The sequence below is a fragment of the Lepidochelys olivacea genome (genome assembly GCF_965140295.1).
Source record: "Lepidochelys olivacea isolate rLepOli2 genome assembly, chromosome: 25".
Lineage (NCBI taxonomy): Eukaryota > Metazoa > Chordata > Testudines > Cheloniidae > Lepidochelys > Lepidochelys olivacea.
This window is the reverse complement of record NC_140435.1, coordinates 19,530,398-19,548,664: the sequence shown is the minus strand read 5'-3', so window position 1 is coordinate 19,548,664 and position 18,267 is coordinate 19,530,398. Positions and strand designations below refer to the sequence as shown.

At 43.8% G+C, this 18,267-nt stretch overlaps 1 protein-coding gene across 4 annotated transcripts; it reads right to left on the bottom strand.

The window, feature by feature from the left end:
- Positions 1–123: 123 nt before the first annotated feature.
- On the bottom strand, positions 124–17,195 carry CHERP (calcium homeostasis endoplasmic reticulum protein; the record flags this gene model as incomplete). Of its 4 annotated transcripts, none has more annotated exons than XM_084614333.1 (18): positions 17,070–17,195; positions 16,660–16,833; positions 15,475–15,656; positions 14,621–14,758; positions 13,691–13,842; positions 13,184–13,295; positions 12,927–13,016; positions 12,047–12,281; positions 11,667–11,845; positions 10,720–11,119; positions 9,121–9,359; positions 8,190–8,323; positions 7,831–7,917; positions 7,372–7,521; positions 6,629–6,745; positions 6,021–6,115; positions 3,171–3,356; positions 124–1,230 (listed from the first exon to the last, which is right to left on the bottom strand). In XM_084614333.1, exons 1-18 carry the CDS (start codon positions 17,092–17,094, stop codon positions 1,193–1,195), a joined length of 2,733 nt encoding a protein of 910 aa, XP_084470459.1. In that variant the 5' UTR covers positions 17,095–17,195. The 4 variants fall into 4 exon arrangements, with proteins under 4 accessions (XP_084470459.1, XP_084470462.1, XP_084470460.1 ...); XM_084614336.1 differs by having other exon boundaries at positions 124–816; XM_084614334.1 differs by having other exon boundaries at positions 10,720–11,116.
- Between the last annotated feature and the right edge of the window lie 1,072 nt (positions 17,196–18,267).

Genomic DNA, 18,267 nt, shown 5'->3' with positions numbered 1-18,267 from the left:
AGTTGTTATAGAAAAAATTTTCAGAACACCTACTCTTAAAAATAAAGATGAATTCCAGACAAGTTAAGAAGATACTTTATCTAGGTAAGGACAACCCACTTACTTTGGAAAAACAAGCTAAAGGCAGTTTTATAAAAGTGTTTATTTGAAGGCAAAACAGTAAAATTCACAAGTTGGTAACATACATGTCTTTTGCTGATTCACAGACAGTTACAGTTTCACAGCTACAATAAATCTAAAACAAGTTGATTTACCATATTGGACTGGATGGTTTTGAAGATTTTTACTGTAAAAATGGCTCTGGAAGAGGCTGCCATCCGGCAGACCTCTGCAGTGGAGGTGCAGTGTAAGGATGTCTAGCATCTGTAGCTGGTGGTCTCTGGAAACAGAATTCAGTTACAAAAAAGGGTATTTTGTAGGCAGGGTGGTTTCCAAGAATGTTTCATATTTAGAAATGTGGGGTGGGGAAAATGAAGTTTTCTCTACTGAATTAGTTTTAGCTTTTTATTCAAGGGTATATACAAAAATATAAAAAGCTTAAAGAATGCCTTTCATTACAAAGCACTGAACATCTTAGAGCACTTGAGTGGCTAAAACAGTTAACACTCTACATTCTGAATAGAATTGTGATTGCAGCAGGTGGTGCATAGGGGCTTTAAGTTGTGTAGTAGGTTCTAATAAGCTCATACAGTGCTCATAGGTCACCTGTATTGGAATTAGGTGCTTCATTCCCCATTTAGACATTAGGATACACTGTTCAGCATCAGTCTGACTTGCTCCCAAGGCAGCAACCCCTCCACTTCAAATAGAATTAACCTTTGAGAGAAAAACATACATTATGGAACAAGAGACATAGAACCATAACAAGTAACAGCTGTATTCCACAGGAATGAGTGGATCACAATCCTGGAGCAGGGATAGCTTGGCAGGGGTTTAGTTCTAGTATAAAATGGGGCAACTAATTTTTAAAAGTTTGCAAAATAAATGGGTATTTTTAAACTCGCTAGACATGTAACAGAAATGACTGGCCTTTTTAAAGCACTAAACAAATGTTGGAATACATGTCATAGCCTTCCATTTTCCATCATAGATTTAAAGTCACTTCCTCCAGACATTAATCCTGATTTATACAAGATTAAGTTTAATCTTTTGCAGAAGATGCAAGACATCTTTCTTCAGATTTCAGGGAGTCTTATTCAGGTGGTGGAGGGTCTTGGGTTTCACGCTTCACTGAAACAATAGGGAAAAAAGTTCTTACACATTCTGCAGTTAGTCTCAGTTCTGTCTGAAGAGTAATGCAGTTTAGGATGAGGGCTCCATTCACAAAATGGGTTCTCCCTCCACATTTTATTGGGGGGGGGGGGTAGAGACTGTTACACAGCCATAGAGCTATGGCCAGAAGTGACTTTGCCTGCCCAAAGCACCTCCCTCTTACTGTTTTCCCCATTGCTATTTGTGAATCTTTACTCAGCAAGGGTACTTGTCACTCAGAACCCCTACAACTCCTGTCCCTCCCTCATTCTCAAAATGAGGCTCTCCATCACACAGAGTGCCACTCACAATGGCAAAGACCATTGTAAGTTAACCTGTGTCATCTTTTCCTAAGCCTCTACTTCAGGTCTGTGCTGTGCCTACCCACTCTGGTTCTGGTCCTTAGGAAAGGAGCAGAACTCAACAGTAAGGGTGAGCAGCTCACAGCTGGATAGACAAAGCCAGGCAGGAATGCCAGCCTGCCTCCCAGTACCCACAAACCCATCCTTTCCTCCTGCCCTACTAGCCATTAGCCATCCTCCCCCGATAGTTTAGGGATAAAATCTAGTTTCCTGAAGGTTAAAAAAAACAAACTGCCTAGCAACCACCCCACAGCCAAAACATGGCTTGTAGAGGAGGGAAATAAGTGGAGTTGACTTGGAATGAAAGAAGAGGTTAATTAAAAATGCACATCAAATTGCAAATAACACTCAACTCAGATTAAATTTAGAAAATGCATAGTTCTTTCCTGCTACAATAGTCTTTTCAGTTTTAACCAAGTATTCCAAAAGAGATAGCAGCTGTATGTAGTACTCCTGGGGGAATGCTGCACAATGCAGAATTTTGCAGAAATTAATGTGTGCACAGAATTTCCTTTCCCCCCATAAATGGACTGCAGTGCTGTTGGCTGCCACTAGGGGCCACTGGACCTGGCAGAGCCTAGCTCACACATAGAAGACACTACTAGGGGGAGGGAGCTAGAGGGCTCCTAGCAGCTGCAGTTCCCAGCATGCCCTGAGGGAAGGAGACAGCAGCAGGTAGGTACACAGGAAACTCCATGCAAGCCTGGGACCAAGCATCAGGCTGTTTCTCCCTTTAGATCCTGGGGGAAGGGGGGAGTGTCTGGGCTCTGGATGGGGGGTGTGCAGGTATCTGGGCCAGGGGACCCTGCAGCTGGGCTCCGGGAGGGGAGTGGGTGCAGGTATCTGGCCCCCTGGCTGGGCACTGCAGGGCCAGGGGCGGGCGGGAAGAGGGCAGAGAAACAGGAACTGGGTTGTCAAAGGGGTTTCTTTAACTCTGCTCCTTTTCTGTGCATCTCTGTATTGTTACAAAAAGAAAAGGAGTACTTGTGGCACCTTAGAGACTAACCAATTTATTTGAGCATAAGCTTTCGGAAAGCTTATGCTCAAATAAATTGGTTAGTCTCTAAGGTGCCACAAGTACTCCTTTTCTTTTTGTGAATACAGACTAACATGGCTGTTACTCTGAAACCTGTATTGTTACAGACATACTTGCTGACACATATTTTGAAATAAATTACCAGAATAATTGAAATTGGTGTGATTATATAGTGTTATTTTGAAAAATAAACTTTGCAGAATTCTAAAATATTGTGTGCATAATTTTTTAATTTTTTGGTGCAGAATGTCCCCAGGAGTAATGTAGTGTGACAACAGCTCTTACCAAGGAAAAAGTGTTGGGGTTATTCAGGGAGCAGCATTTACTTACCCAGAAATGTAAAAATGAATAATAATAAAATAATTATAAAACTGATTTGTGTTCTTAATCTTTTGATTCCCTATGCAACCTCCACTGGATTTTATAGTCTAGGGAAACCCTTGCCAAGTGGGCTAAAGTAGCTATTATATTAACTACAGTGGGTTCACAGGACCTTTTTAGATTGTCCAACATTCACTTACAGTCATCTCTGGCCTTCATGCGTGCAATAAACGAGTAACTTTTATTTCTGCGGTAGTTTTCATATGGGTCATCTAGTGCAACTCCTACTCCTTTATACTGATCCCATTTATCTCTGATATCCCCTCCTTTAATTGGGTCTTGGATTCCTTGTTCCTTGGCTCCCAGTCCTCCAGATCCACTCCATCCTATAAAAAGGACATGGGAGAGCATCTTGTTATTGAATTCAGTAGAGTGTGAATTGTACAGGAAACAAAAGTGAAGAAATCGTGTACAAGAAGCTTGACACAGCCTGAAACAATAGCTCCGAGAAGGGTGAACTGTCCCGTTCATCTCAAGACCTGCGGCTTTGTGGAGAATGGGAGGCACTGACACCACTGTGTGCGCGAGGAGGAGTGCAGTGGGCTCCACCTTCCCACTCAACCATCAGATATATTTTGTCTACTGGAGTAAGTACCTAGTGTGGGGAGTCCCCTTGCTGCCACGCCCATGGCATACCCCCTGCTTCTCTGGAAGGGAATGAGGGCCCCTTCAACCACCACTCAACATGGTAGTGGGACTGGCAGGTGGGGGTGTATAACAAGGTAACTATGGCCCTGTATTACCTTAAGCTGGCCCTGTTATGAAGGTGTGCATAAAACCAGTTTAGAACCTATATGAGTGACTGATGAACAACTGCCTGCTGCAGGACAGTTTGGGGAGGAGGAAAGTAGATAATCATTAGAAGGAGAGGTCTGTATTTCCAACTAAAAAATTATTACACATGAAGCAGTCAAGAGCAGGACTGCAAGATTTGGCATTCTAATATGTTAGAAGGAAGGTTAGTCCCAACAGTTAGAGCATTAGCCTAGGATTCAGGAGTTCTAGATTCAAGCTTGTGCTCTGCCAGGCTTCCTCTGCAACCTTCAGAATGTCACTTACTCTCTCTGTGCCTCACTTCCCCATCTGTAAAATGGGGATTATTAGTAGTACTTCTCTACCTTACAAGGGGTGAGTCAGGATAAATTTGTTAGTATGAGTGGCTCTATCAATTATGACAATAGGGGCCATATAAGTACTTAAAGAGCTGCAATAAAACAGTGTTAATACTGTTTCTGATAAGGCTGTAAAATGAAACAGTTTACAACAGAAGCTCCAAAACAACCTACCCCAGTCTCAGCCTTTTGCAACCAAGGCCAAAAATAAGGTGGACAATGAAATGCATGGCTGGTTTCATTTACTATTAGCAAAGGCAGGGAAGTTACGACCTCTCAATCCCTTCTCTCAGGCACTCACGATTGCAGGGGGTACCAGTTATTTTCAGAGCTCCTTGGGTGCAATAGGCCTACAGTCACACAATTCACCTACACATTAAACAGTCTTCATCTGAAATACATTAAGAGCTGTTATAAAGAGGACAGTGATCAATTGTTCTCCGTGACCACTGAAGATAGGACAAGAAGTAATTTGCAGCAAGAGAGATTTAAGTTAGATATTAGGAAAAACTTCTGAACTATAAGGATAGTTAAGTGCTGGAATAGGTTACGAAGGGAAGTTGTGAAATCCCCACAATTGAAGGTTTTTAAGAATAGGTTAAACAAAACACCTGTCAGGGTTGGTCTAGATATACTTGCTCCTACCTCAGCATGGTGATGGACTAGATGACCTCGAGGCCCTACATGATTCTATATGAAATGAATTTAGTCCTGGGTGCTTTATACAGATATATATGGCAACCATCCCTCTCAAAAGAATGGTGTAAACACCAAAGTAGTTCAGTTAGTGTATGTCATGCTGCAGCATTATGAGTGGCTAAAATGTCTAATCCTTGAAGTCTTTCCATGAACAATGCAGGCGTAAGACAAAGGGCCAGAAGATGAAGACAGCACACTACTAGCATTTCAGATCTGCTGGTCTTTCCTCTTCGCTCTTTGCTTTCCTCTCTCTTAGCTACTTCTCTTCAGCCTCCAACTTCCTGATGCAGCACAGCCCTCCAAGTGTGACCTGTTGCTAGCAGCTTCCCAGCTTGCAGTGTTGATGTTGAAAGTTTTCAAGTCCCTCTTGCAAATGACCTTGAACTTGAGCCTAGGTCAGCCTAGTGGCCTTGGAGCATCCATTGTTCATACGCTGCAGGTGACTAAGCCAATGGAGAGGTCGGTGTTTGAGACTAGCGATTAGACTTGGCAGTTTTGCTTTCTCAAGTACTTTAGTGTCAGGAACTTTGGATTCCCACTTGATATTTAGAATATGGCAAAAGACAGTGGCTGTGGAAAGTTTAGCCTTCTCCAACGCCTGCTGTCACTGGTCCAGGTCTCTCCACCACACAGCAGTCTGCTCAGAACACACATCTAGTAGCCACACAGCAGTCTGCTCAGAACACACATCTATTAGACCCGTGTCTTGGTGTTCAATGATAGTTTCCTGTTATCTCACATTTATCTGTGGGCTGAACGTAGTAGCTGCCTTTCCAATGTGACAATTAAGCTTGTCATCTAGAGAAAAGTTATCCAATATAGTTGATCCTAATCAGCAGAATGCGTGCACAACTTTAACAGGGGGATCAGAACAAGTTTGGCCCACATATTTATGAATGCAGCATGGCTTTATTTCTGAAGTCTACACTCTTTAAGAGCATGACTTAAATTATCTTTAGGCAGAAGAGTCCAAGCCAAGGGGCACCATAAAAATTACATTATAGCCTCTCACCCATACAGTACATGAAACCCTGGAGAGCAAGGACCTTCCGGAGTAAGGTGTAAAACACTGTGTCCTAAAGTCAGAAGGCTGCTTTTTTTTCCCTCCCTGCTTTGTGAAAGGTTCTATTTGGGGGAGGACCCAGGATGATTATTTCAATCAAAGACAATAAATCTTACCCATTTTCACTAACATTTGATGCCCTTTATTTTCTTCTCCAAGTCTTGAATCAGGTATAGGAGGCCCAGAGTTAGAGCCTAAACCAGCAGCAGAGCTAAGAGAAAATACAAGTTATAATTTATCATTAGAATTTTAACATTTCACTGTGTTAAAACATATTGCATATAACTTATTTTTTATGCATATGTATTGTTTAAACTTCTATAATCAACATAACTGGCCAGATATAAACCTTTGGAAAGGCAAGACACAAGGAGTCCTGTTGCAGCACATTCTATGCAACTCCCCACCACAGCGGCAGATATCAAGGATATCAGATACCATGGTTTTCTCAAGAGTATGTTATGTAATTAAGGGTTTTTTATGCAGTGTTTTAAAACACAAGTTTTAGTTATCACCAGGAACTACAAAGTCATTTTATCCTCTCTCCATGTATATATGACATGACCGCGCAGTTTGTTCAAGTTATGGTTTGATCAGCTAAGAATACTGCCTTTTTCTACCCAATTCGTTAAGTGTTTAACATACAGAAACTATCATAAAAGTCCTAGCCCAACCTCATCCCGCTCAGAGAGTACATCAAACTCAATTCAATGGAAAGCCTTACGGAGGAGTGGGACTGCGAGATCGGGACCGGTGCCGCCTTCCCGGGGAGTAAGATTTAGATCTTGATCTCGATCTTGACCGTGACCGACTACGAGAAGAGTGGGACCTGCTCCTGCTTCTGGAAAGTAAGAGTGTGTGAAGTCAGTTACCTTTCTCTAATGCACAGGATTATAGCAATATATAGCTTTTTCACTGGTTCCCTAGCTTTTGTAATTCACCTGTGACATTAATGAAATAGTATTTTTAAAAAGGTATCTAAGATCTGGAGAATTTATGGACAGAAATGCGGATATACCATTTCATGTACACAGCTTCCAGTGTGGTGCATTCTATATATTCATCTCCCTGAACAAAACCTTGTGACCTTTGGTGCCTTAAACTAATTAAGATTTCCTGAAGAAAGCAAAAAACCTAGAGCTAAGTTTCAGAATCTTCCATTTTCTGGAGAAAAACCCTGCATTCTCAACCTTTGAGAGATTTTTGAATATGCAAAGTGAGCACAGTCTAAAATAACAGGGTCAGGAGTCAGGAACTTCTGAGTTCAACTAACAGCTCTGTCACTAACTCATTGCATTGCCTTGGACAACTCATTTCACCTCTCTATCATTTTCCTCATCAGTAATATTGGGAATATTTACTGCCCTACCTCCAAAGGGCTGTTGTGAAGGATCATAATGGCACACATCCAGCATTTTAGGAGATTTAGCTAGCCATAATTCCTAATGAGCTCTTGCTTCACCCTACCTGGACTGTGATCGTGAATAGGATCGTGATCGGGAGCAGGATCGTGATCGGGACCTTGAATAGGAGCCAGATGACTTTGAAGATCTTGAATTGGATCGTGAGGAGGAACGACCTCTGCTTTTAGACCTACTGCGAGATCGAGATGGCCCACTGCATAGGGATAACAAAATACCAAGAAACCAGAGTAAGATTCCTGTAAGCTGCATAAAAAGCAAACATGTACTTTCAATTAAACTAAAATTTAAACATCCTGAAATTTTGTTGACAACCCAGTGAAGCCAAAGCCTGCCAGGGTGGCAAGTATGTGGTTTTCTATACGTTAAATAAATCAAGCTCCAGAAAGTTTAGACATAATTATTGCCCCAGCACATTGTCAAAAAGATTTTGACTATATGTCTAATTAAGGCAGCAGTAGCACAGTCTAAATGAATGGCAAAAGGCACTTAAGGGAACTCTTACCTATTTCTCTTCTCCTGACCTTTCCTCCGTCTAGCTCTCATTTTAGCTCTGAAGAACTCGTACAGCCCATTCTGCTCCCAGCCTTCACTGCAAGATATCAACCACACACAGAATCAATATATGGGAAAAGCTCACTTTTGTCAAATAGATGAGTTCAGGATTTTTAGAAAATAGGGAGCCTGGGGAAAGTGGTCTCACATGCGCTCTGTAGGAGACCAGACAGCACACTGGAGTGGATGAAGTTCAAAAGGTAACTTAGAGTACTTATTTCAGCATTAGCAGAACCAAGTTAAAGGCCCTGAGAGCTTCTCAGGGCAGGGCATTTTCCTTACCATATTGTTGGCTATACATATTCTTACCTGTTTCTAGGCCTGTCATGAGATGGTGGACTATAAAATGCTTCAACTGCAGCCAGCAACCTCTCACTTGGGGGCATTGGGGGTGGAAGACGTATATCTTTAGGATCCAAAGGTTTATATTCATGATCTTCAAGCTGTCAGAAACAAAACAGATGGCTTTCAAGTCATGGGGTGACTACCTAGAGAGATAAATATGCCTAGAAAGTTTAACTGCTTAGACATCTTGCACTTCATTACTGAGTTTAAAATGGTCTAAAAATAAGGCTTTGGCCGGTACCATAAACAAGCACTGGGTCTAGTATAAAACAAAAACCTAGTGACATTTGCAGCATTAAAGTTGGCAGCACGTTAGCTGGGATTCCTTGGTGTATAAAACATAGTTGTAGTCTATACAGCCCCATGATATCCAAGCTTCTGGCATGAGACTTGGGAAACAGTGATATGCTCTAGGAATAACAGAATTTAGACACAGAAGAGACCTATTAATTAATCTAGAATACTATATAAATTATACCAATTTAACCCATTCCACAGCAGCCAGTATGTTCCCTACAGTCTATTTTCTGGTGTTTTCTTCACTTGTATTAGATAAGAATTACAAAAGTCTTCACAGAAAAGAGTTTAAGACCAGCTACCAAACATGGCTGGCCAGCAACTGGAACTGATTCCACACTCCTATAAATCACTATGTGCAACTGATTTTAAAATTATGGTAAACTTTAAAATCGATGGGACTTAACATTTTGAGAAGTGTCTTCTTCATAGTCTAGCTAGCTGCTTTTCTGAAATGTCCCGTGTCAATCCTGATTGATGCACAAAGCACACTACTTTGAAGTAATAAATAGCGCGTTAATTTTAAACTGTCCCTAAAATTGATCATGGGAGTTTGATCTTTTAACCCTTCTGCCCAGCTTCCATTTCAGCAACTTACTTTCACAAGTGGAGCCATAAGTCCAGCAGGAAGATCAAAGTAGGGAACATTTGGCACCAGGCTGGGATCATCATGGTTTACGTGAGGGGGGCCTTGCCTCCGCATGTGAGGAGGCTGCCCATTAAATCCATGTGGAGGAGGCCCAAAATCGGGGTGCTGTGGCCCACCCCAAGGAGGATGCTCACCAATTCCAGGATGAGGCAATCTATGCCCAGGATGATGATGAGGTGGTCCAATTTCTGCACAGAGAAGGACAAGAGGGGAAGACAGGAAGGAGGACAACTAATTGAGATGCCCCTCACCACATACATTTATTCTAAGAGAAAAAAAATCCTACTACAAGGAGAGCTCAATAACTACTACAGGGAAGAGAAGACACTGGATACAGGTCTGTGCTCACTCATGAAGGACCTACTGTCTCTCTCCCTCCCTAGTATACCAGCCACCCATATTTTCAATAGCAAAATTTCAAAAACTAAGGCCCTGTCGCTTTGTAGTACCTTGAGTTTGGAAAGTGCTAGAATGAAAGTTTCTGTTCTCAAAACCAGGTTACCTTGCATTCAACAAAGGAGGCACTAATGTGTTATACTTCTAAAGGCTCAAAATACAATTGCAGTCCATCTCGAAAGCAATACACTTGTAAGTTTTATCAACATGCACAGACAAACAGATGGGAGTGGTTTCACAGGAGGACATGACATGCAAGTGCTTTGTTAACAGGGCATTCCAAAAGGAAGGAGAGAAAATGTTCCTGTTAAAATAAGGCAATGAATGATCTCAGCATGACCCACAATGGACAAAAAATACTGGCTGTGTGTACCAGGATTGATACAGCACACAACTGGGCCATTGTGAAATACGCTGACAGTGCTGCATGGGAGATCCAGCCTGGAACAGCCGAGGGTGCTGCAGGGCAAGAATGAGCAGACAGATGCTGGAGGGAAAGCCTGCACTATGACTAACCCAACTCTAGCCGGTGCTGGTAGTCTCTCACTTTCATTAGAAGCAGAATACTATTTGTAAAAAACAAATACTATTTGAAGTAAAAAACATGTCTCTACCATTTCCAGGCTCTCTCCCACCCTGTTTACATTTAATAAGAAAGTCTCTCTCCAATTCCCTGCTAGAATTCAGAAGATGGAGCAACTTGTCTGGATTTAGCTCTCTATTCTCTCCTATTGCTCGGGCTACTCTCCCTACTCACACATGATGTTGGCTCCATCCAATACATTTCAAAGAAATTTTAGCATTGTGGTGGATTCTCAATCACTGGAAGTTTTTAAATCAACAATGAACATTTTTTCTAAAAGATATGCTCTAGTTCAACCACAGCAATTTGACCTGAAGCAAGAGTTAATTCACGGCAGTCCTGAGTTATGTAGGTGGTCAGACTAGATGATCACAGTAGACTCTTCAGGCTTTTGAAATCTACAACTCTAAAACTAAGGTGTATAGCAGCAGGTGGCGAGGGATGCGAGCCCTTGAGGGGTGAGAGCTTTCCAGGAAGGGCTCTCTCATTCCTTTGATGTCAAGCTCTCATCACAAGGAACTAATTAATTTTAAAACAGCAATCGTCAGCATCCTCAGTACCCACTTTACCTTGAGGAAAGTCCCCTTGGGGGTAGTCAAAACGATGAGGATAAGGCGGCCTTTCAAAGGGATGGCGAGGTGGAAAGTCATCCTGCATGAAGCGAGGTGGGAAGCGGTTGAAATTATGTGGATGTGGGGGCTGATTGAACTGGGGATGTTGCTGATGGGGAGGGAACGGGCCTCTGAAGTGGGGTGGCCGCTGCATTCGAAATGGAGGTTCCCTTTGGCCCCCTCCCCATGGGGGCTGCTCGTGTTGGTTGTTCCATGGTGCTTCAAATTGGTTGTTCCAAGAAGGATCTGGCTGGTTATTCCAAGGGGTCTCCCGCTGGTTATTCCATCCTGAGTCTCTCTGTTCATTCCACATTCCTTCATGGTTGTTATTCCATGGAGGACAGTGTGGAGGTCCCTGCTGGTGAGGGTAAGAAGGTTGGTCATAAGGCTATAAATATAAAGAATGTAATAAAAACAGTATTTCTAAATTATTAACTAGAGTGTAAGTACTACATGTGCACAGAGGAGGGGGAACAAACATCTGTGTACAGAGTCTGCTTTGCAACTAAAAGTTAGGACAAACTGAAAAGGAGAATTTTGAAGGAAAAGCTAAAGTGTTCTTCTCAATCCTGTCATTAACTGTAAGAAAAGATTTGTCACTGATCAGCATATCTACCACCAGGATTCCTGTTCTTAACACAACATAAGAGTAATGGCCCAAAGACCTTTGAACCCCAGAGGGAGCACCTGCATGCTCATAAAGGAAAAGCAGTAGAAGGACAACTGTGAAATATGATTAATGATTTGCTACTTAGCTTTTTTGACTATGAAAACTCCAGATATTTTAAAATCTGGATTAACATTTCCAGCTTTTCACCAAGCTCCTAATTGTGTGATGATTTTCACAATATGACAATTATTGGACACCCCAGTGTTTACCATAGCTACATTTACAAGTTTGGTACCTGTTGTTGACCCCAAGGTGCAACAGGATGAGGCTGGTCAAACCAGGGTGGTTTATTTGGAGGAATCTGATCATGAGGCCCAGGGCCACGCGGTCCAGCAGCTGCAGGATCTTGCACCCCGGCCCCTGTTGCATCATACTCTGCAGAAGCAGCTAGAGGAAGCTGAGATTTGCCATCATCTGAAATAAATTGGAGACTCTTGTAAAAGCCACCCTTTGTTGCACTGTAAAAACAAAAATAGACAGTATCTGCCCAAACAACTTATACGTGATGGGCAAGTCAGTCTAAATAGCAGCCTATTACCAAGACAAGTGGTAAACTTTCAGGAAAGCTGACAGCCGTTAGCTTGTAACACACAAGTCCGGAGAATGCAATCATACCTGCTTGACTGACTGGAGCAGCAGGCGGTGCTGCAGCAGGTGTTGGAGCCGGAGGCGGGGGTGTCGATTTTACCTCACTCTCCAGTGGTGGTATTTGTATTTGTTGCTGCGGCTGTGGCTGCTGTGTTAAACTATTGACAAACTCTTCATGTTGTGTTTTCAAGGTTTGTATCTGCTGCTGGAAGGCCACCTGCACAGGCTGCACTACTGATGCATATTCTGTGATCAAAGTTGCCTGATGGGATGAGACACAAATTAAGATCAGCATTTTCAAGAAGTTACCGTGCAGCCATAATAGACACCATCCCTGCTCATACAGGCTCCCCCAGTAATGTATCCACCTCTTCCTAGAGGGATTCAGAGATTGAAACTATTCAGATCACAAACCCTCATTACGATTTACTAGATGCTATATGGAAAATCCCTCCTGTATTTCCCTTTACCTTATTTAAAAGCTGGCAGTTAGCAGCATTCATTTTGGGTGACTTAACAAAGGGTTAACCACAGACGCATATGGTACTATAAAAAACTTTAACAGCAGCCAAAGAAAGAAGAGAATGAAGTAAGCAAAGACAACAAACATGCCAAGAGAGCAGAATCAGGGCCAGAGATGAGGAAGCTGATAGGGTGAAGGGATGAAGAAACTAGGCCTAATCAGAACAGTATAATTATATGCTATATTTTAAATGGCCCCACCGTATTTAACTTTAGAACAATGTATTACATTATTTTTGTACTGCGGCAGAATAGAAGTTCATAACAAAGAGACAGCTACTATTTACATCTCACAAAAGAGGAGTTACTGCATTCAGCACTTAAAAATATGTCCGCAATCTATTATGCAATTATAATGAGGGGCCAACTTTCTCTCATGGCTAACCTGGTACTGGCCAAGTCCAAGAGCCGGGCTCTGTAACTGCTGAATAATTGATTCATCAAAGTAGCCATTTTTCTCCCACAGCTGAAGGAGCTGTACAAACCCAGGAAAAAAAAAAAAAATACCGTTAAGCACATGACAGCAGTGACAGAACAACATTAGGGTACAGTAAGCTACATCTTTATAAACTAGTCACAAGGACTTCTCCAGCATTGAAAACAGAAACATAAGGCTCAAGCTAACCTAAAACAACTACTTACTCTGGCAATTTTCTGTTGCTTATCCTCTTCCACAGCTAAAAAGCTAGTACAATATATAGGGACAACCACCTTCTGTAAAGCGGCCAGAAGATCTCGTGCTTGCTTCCGCTGGCTATAAAAGGGAGGGAGGGAAAAAAAGTATCAGCCTTTTACTATATTGTTAAATGAGCAGCAATACCCACCCACAAGTGTCTCATCCAAATACAGACGTATATGGTTAGTAACTCATTTGTATATAAGGAATAGGATACTTTACATTTTTAACCACACAGCATCAGCTGGAAACAATGTACAACAATGACCAAGTTAATTCAGTTCTTACTCTACCACCACTCTGCTTGCACCAATTATAGACATCATTCTACAGTCACTAAACATGATGGGACTATGTAGATAAAAAAAAACTGTGCCAAATCAGGCAAAGTACAAATTTTCTAGCAGAGAGACCCATGACTATCTATTAAACTCATGAGAACAACAAGTTGAAGAATGCATTTTAATCCTTACCAGTGATGCAACACATCATTGATTAGATAGATTAGATGTAACCGAAGCTCAAAGTGTGCCCCTTCTGCGGTTATGCGATTTCGCAGATGTCCAGCCATCAGCTCACAGTGTTGAGGAGACTTTGCATTACTAAACATCCAGTTTTTGCCAGCCTTTGAAAACCAATTTAAAATATTTTAAATTAATCTGACTTGTTCACATTGCATGGATTTCATAAAGCAATAGATCACTAGTCTGCAAGAAACTACAAGGAAGGGAATTCCCATGTAACAGCTGTTATTGAGTATACTATACAACTAAACAAAGAAGCAGTTAACTAAAACTGTATACAATGCAGTTAGAGGTCACAAACCATGTTCAAACTAGTAATGACATTTAACAGCTGTTTGGGTTAAGAAGATGTTGGTCACTGAATTTTGTCCAGCAGACTTAATTCCTCTCATCCATCTTTTGGGGCTTTGTCCATCCCATTTTGCTTTTGCTCACTGCCTCAGACCAAATGATTTGTTGCTCTGGGCTTCTCGCTTCCCCCTGTGGATATCTTTATCAGACTTCCAAACCATCAGAGTTATAAATGAGCTTCCCCAATGGTACTGTGAATTGGGAACTGATCTAGTCTCCCTATGTAGGGTAGTTCAGCCCGCATCTCTTGCCCCAACACCCTAAGCAGAGTCCCACTCGCTCCTGACTGTAAACTGCCTTCCTTACTGAACAGCAGTCAACAAACTCTGATGAGTTGTTCATAAGCAGAACAGGAAACATATGGAATCACTCGTATTAACAGAGAGGATGACATTCACAGCTGGAACACCACCAGTCTGATCTATTTACATGCAATCACACCCTCCTAAAACTGCACGTTACACACACAAGTATATTACCGGCAAAGGCAGGAACAGAACATATGGGTGAGCTTAGACATTTACTTACTGAGATTGCATCTTTTGTACATGTGTCAATTATTGGCTGCAGCAAGTTATCAAATTCATTCATGTCTAGCTGGGTTTCCTCCAAGACTTTCTGCATTTGTTGTTCAACTGCAAGGGCTACCGCTGATGTAACTTGTTCCTAAAAAAGACTGTTTTAGTATTGGCAATATCCTTTTGATACAAAACTCAGCAAATAAATCGGAGGTGCTCCTAGTCATAGGAAGCCCTCTACGGAGACCAAGATTCTCTACTCCTATTGACACAGGTACAGCTACGTTTCAGCTGGCTGTCACTAACCCCTTGTCCACCTGCTTCCCTATGACAAATCCTGAATCTGTCAGTATCTAGCAGAAACCAAGCAAGGACCTCAGCACATAATCCAGGTCCACACCCAGAGAATTCTACAATGTAATACAACACATCTTTAATACTGAGCTGTGGCCCATGAAAACCACTGTTTCCTGCATGCAATGTTTCACCCTGATCCAAGAAACCACCATTCAGATAAAAAATGGATTGCTGCATGCTGAAAGCCTCTGCAAGTCACAGCTGCAACCTTTCAATTTTATGCAAGATGAGTGTAGCCTTCACTTTCTTCGTAAGTTATAAATGTGGTCCTTGGTTGAACAAAGGTTGGGTGTCTCTGCTCTAAACAGGTTATCATTTCTGTTCTGCAGGAGACACCATATGCAAAGTGATGCCGGCTCATGTCTCCTCCCATGCTACCCTAAATTACCACTAGCTAGAAGCAAGATGCTCAAGATTCCCTTCACTCCAAATCTTTGTGCGCACACAGTGGACTGCTGTCACTGGCAGTCCAGTGTATGTAAAGCTAGTACTTGATCTTGAGCCTACCTGTCGCATAGCAAGGAGATGCTGCTCCTGCTGCTGGAGATTCCATTGACTCTGTTGGATAAGTTCCTCCACAGAGGGAGCTCCTTGTGGAGCTGGGATAGCTGCAGCTGGCGGAAGAGAGGGCTGTGACAATGGCTGGATCTGTGCAGTGGCCTCTGTGTCTTGAGTCTGTTTGCACAGCACTACCAGAAAAAAATGTTCATGGTAAGAGTCATAAGTAGTGGTCCGTTTGTTTACACCAATATCCTAAACAACCTATGCACCCTGTTAGCTCCAGAAACCAAACTCAACCTCTTTCTTACATAATTTTATAATATAAAACAAACATCAATCAAACTGATGCACACTCCTGGATACTTAGCCAAAATCTGAAGCTCCAGCATGTTATAGTTCAACATGATTTTTAACATGTATTTATTTAACAATGGGACTCTGGACAACCCAAGTTGGATCTATTGTAAATGCTTAATTCTCATTCACATTTTAATAATACCATTAAAGTATGCCAGATCAGCTTTTCCATAATGACTGGCTTAATTTTTCTACAATTACAGTATAAAGAGTATGAGTGATTGCATGCACAGGACTAAGTCGACTGCTTGAGCACGAACCACAAAAAAGATTAGAAAAAAAACCTTCAAGCTAAGATTTGTCTGCGTCAGGACAAAACATTAGACGAGAGAGTCTGGGCTGAGCTATATAAAATATAAAGGTTTCAGAGTAGCAGCCGTGTTAGTCTGTATTCGCAAAAAGAAAAGGAGGACTTGTGGCACCTTAGAGACTAACCAATTTATTTGAGCATAAGCTTTCGTGAGCTACAGCTCACTGCATCCAATGAAGCTCACGAAAGCTTATGCTCAAATAAATTGGTTAGTCTCTAAGGTGCCACAAGTCCTCCTTTTTTATAAAATATAAAATTCACATCCCCCCAAAATCAAAAGCTTCCTTTCAGAAGCAGCTTAAAATACACTATTCTTCACTGGAAGTGTGGAGGGTGGGAGTCAGGACTCCTAGATTCTATTCCCAGCTATACAAGGGGAGTGGTTAAATCAGGGGGCTGAAAATCGGGGCTGCTGGGGTCTAGTCCCAGCTCTGTCACAGACTAGCTGTGAAGTCTTTAACAAGCGGATGGTTAATTTACATCTGTTTTTGTCCGCCAAGGGCTTTGGCGACACCAACACTCACACTGCTGCTGCTCCAGCGCCAGTTTGTACTTGTAGTAGCCATAAAACTCGCCCCCAAAAAGGAACGAGAACTTGGGGTTCTCCTTCTGCTTCTCCATCGTCATCTTCTCGAACTCGGGCCCATTCCGCGCCACAAACTGCGCCAACTTGTCAATGACATTCCGCAGCTCCTGGTCTGGGGCGGGGAGAGGGAAACGTCATCGCCCTCCCCGAGGCCACGCGGCCCCCACCCCAATTCCCCGGGCCTCCGCTACCCCCACCCCCCGCGAGGCCGCACACCCTCCCCGAGCTAAGCCCCGCACGCCCCGACCACCCCCTTGGCGAGGCCCAAACCCTGCCCCGCCCCCCGGCGAAGGAACCCCCAGTGCCCCCGGGCCGTGGCGACAAGTCCAGCCCCCTGGCCGGTCTCACCATCGGGCGGCAGCGGCATCTCCATCGTTGCGGGAGGACGAGGTATCGCGCCTTCTCCAGACCCAAAGCCAGGCTAGGCCCGGCCTGCCCTAGGCCCAGCCAGCCGGAAGTGCCGCAAGTAGAGCCTTTACGGCACTGACGCAGCCGCGCTTTACGGGTCCGTCACCATAGAAACAAGCGGGGGGCGGGTCACTCGCCGTTGCTGCGCCTGCCTACGTCGGGGGCCGCTTGGCGCCGGGCGTCGCCTCGTGATCCGGCGCGTGAGTCCCTTGCTCCGCGAGCGCCCGCGGCTGAGGCGAGGGAGGCGGCAGCGCTGGGTCGGGGCGGCCTCTCTTTCCCCGCCCCGCCCGATCCACGAACGCCGCTTCTCCCCCCGCCCCGTCTCCTTCAGGCCCCGCGTGTGGCGCGCCCCGGTCCTGGCGGGCGCCGCGTGTGAATTTACCGCCGGAGCGCTGCTCCCTGCCCCGGAGCGCTGCTCCCTGCCCCGGAGCGCTGCTCCCTGCCCCGGGGCGCTGGGACGCTTTGTCCTGGGGGCCGGGGGTTCCTGAGAGCCCGTGAATCGAATTGCCAACCCCGTGTGGAACGGAAACCGCTTCGGGCCAGCGCTGCTGTCCCGGAGCGGCCCCCGTGCGCCGCGCCCACGTCCCGGCTGCAACCTTCCAGCCATTGCTGCCGCTGACACAGTTACGTGTTGGTACCGTGAGCATCCCACCGCGGGGAGAGGCCCCAGGGCAGCCGCTTCTCTGAGTACAGGGCAGCGCAATCAGAGCGGCACTTCAGAGGGCACCCTCCCGTGTAAAAGCACAACAGGGACTAGGACTCCTGGAGCCTGAAGGTTAGGGGAATATACCAGCATAATCACTTTTATACCAGCATAATAGTCCACACTGGGGATTTGTCCCACTTTAACTATAATCTGTTTCTGAACAGATATTTATAGTACTACAACACCCCCTGTGTTTATACCAGCCTAACTCTTCCTTGTGCTCACTGCATGGTGTCCCGCAAACTCACCTCAGTTTCCATTTTTATAAATTGGGAATAACAGTCCTTGCCTTTCATAGGCAGCAGAAGCAGAATGGGAGACTTAATTCACTAATGATTGTATAAAGTGCTCAGCAAGCATGTGATGGAAACAGTTACAGGCATATAATAATCTCAGTAATTAGGGCTGGTTTTATTGAATCAGAAAATTCTC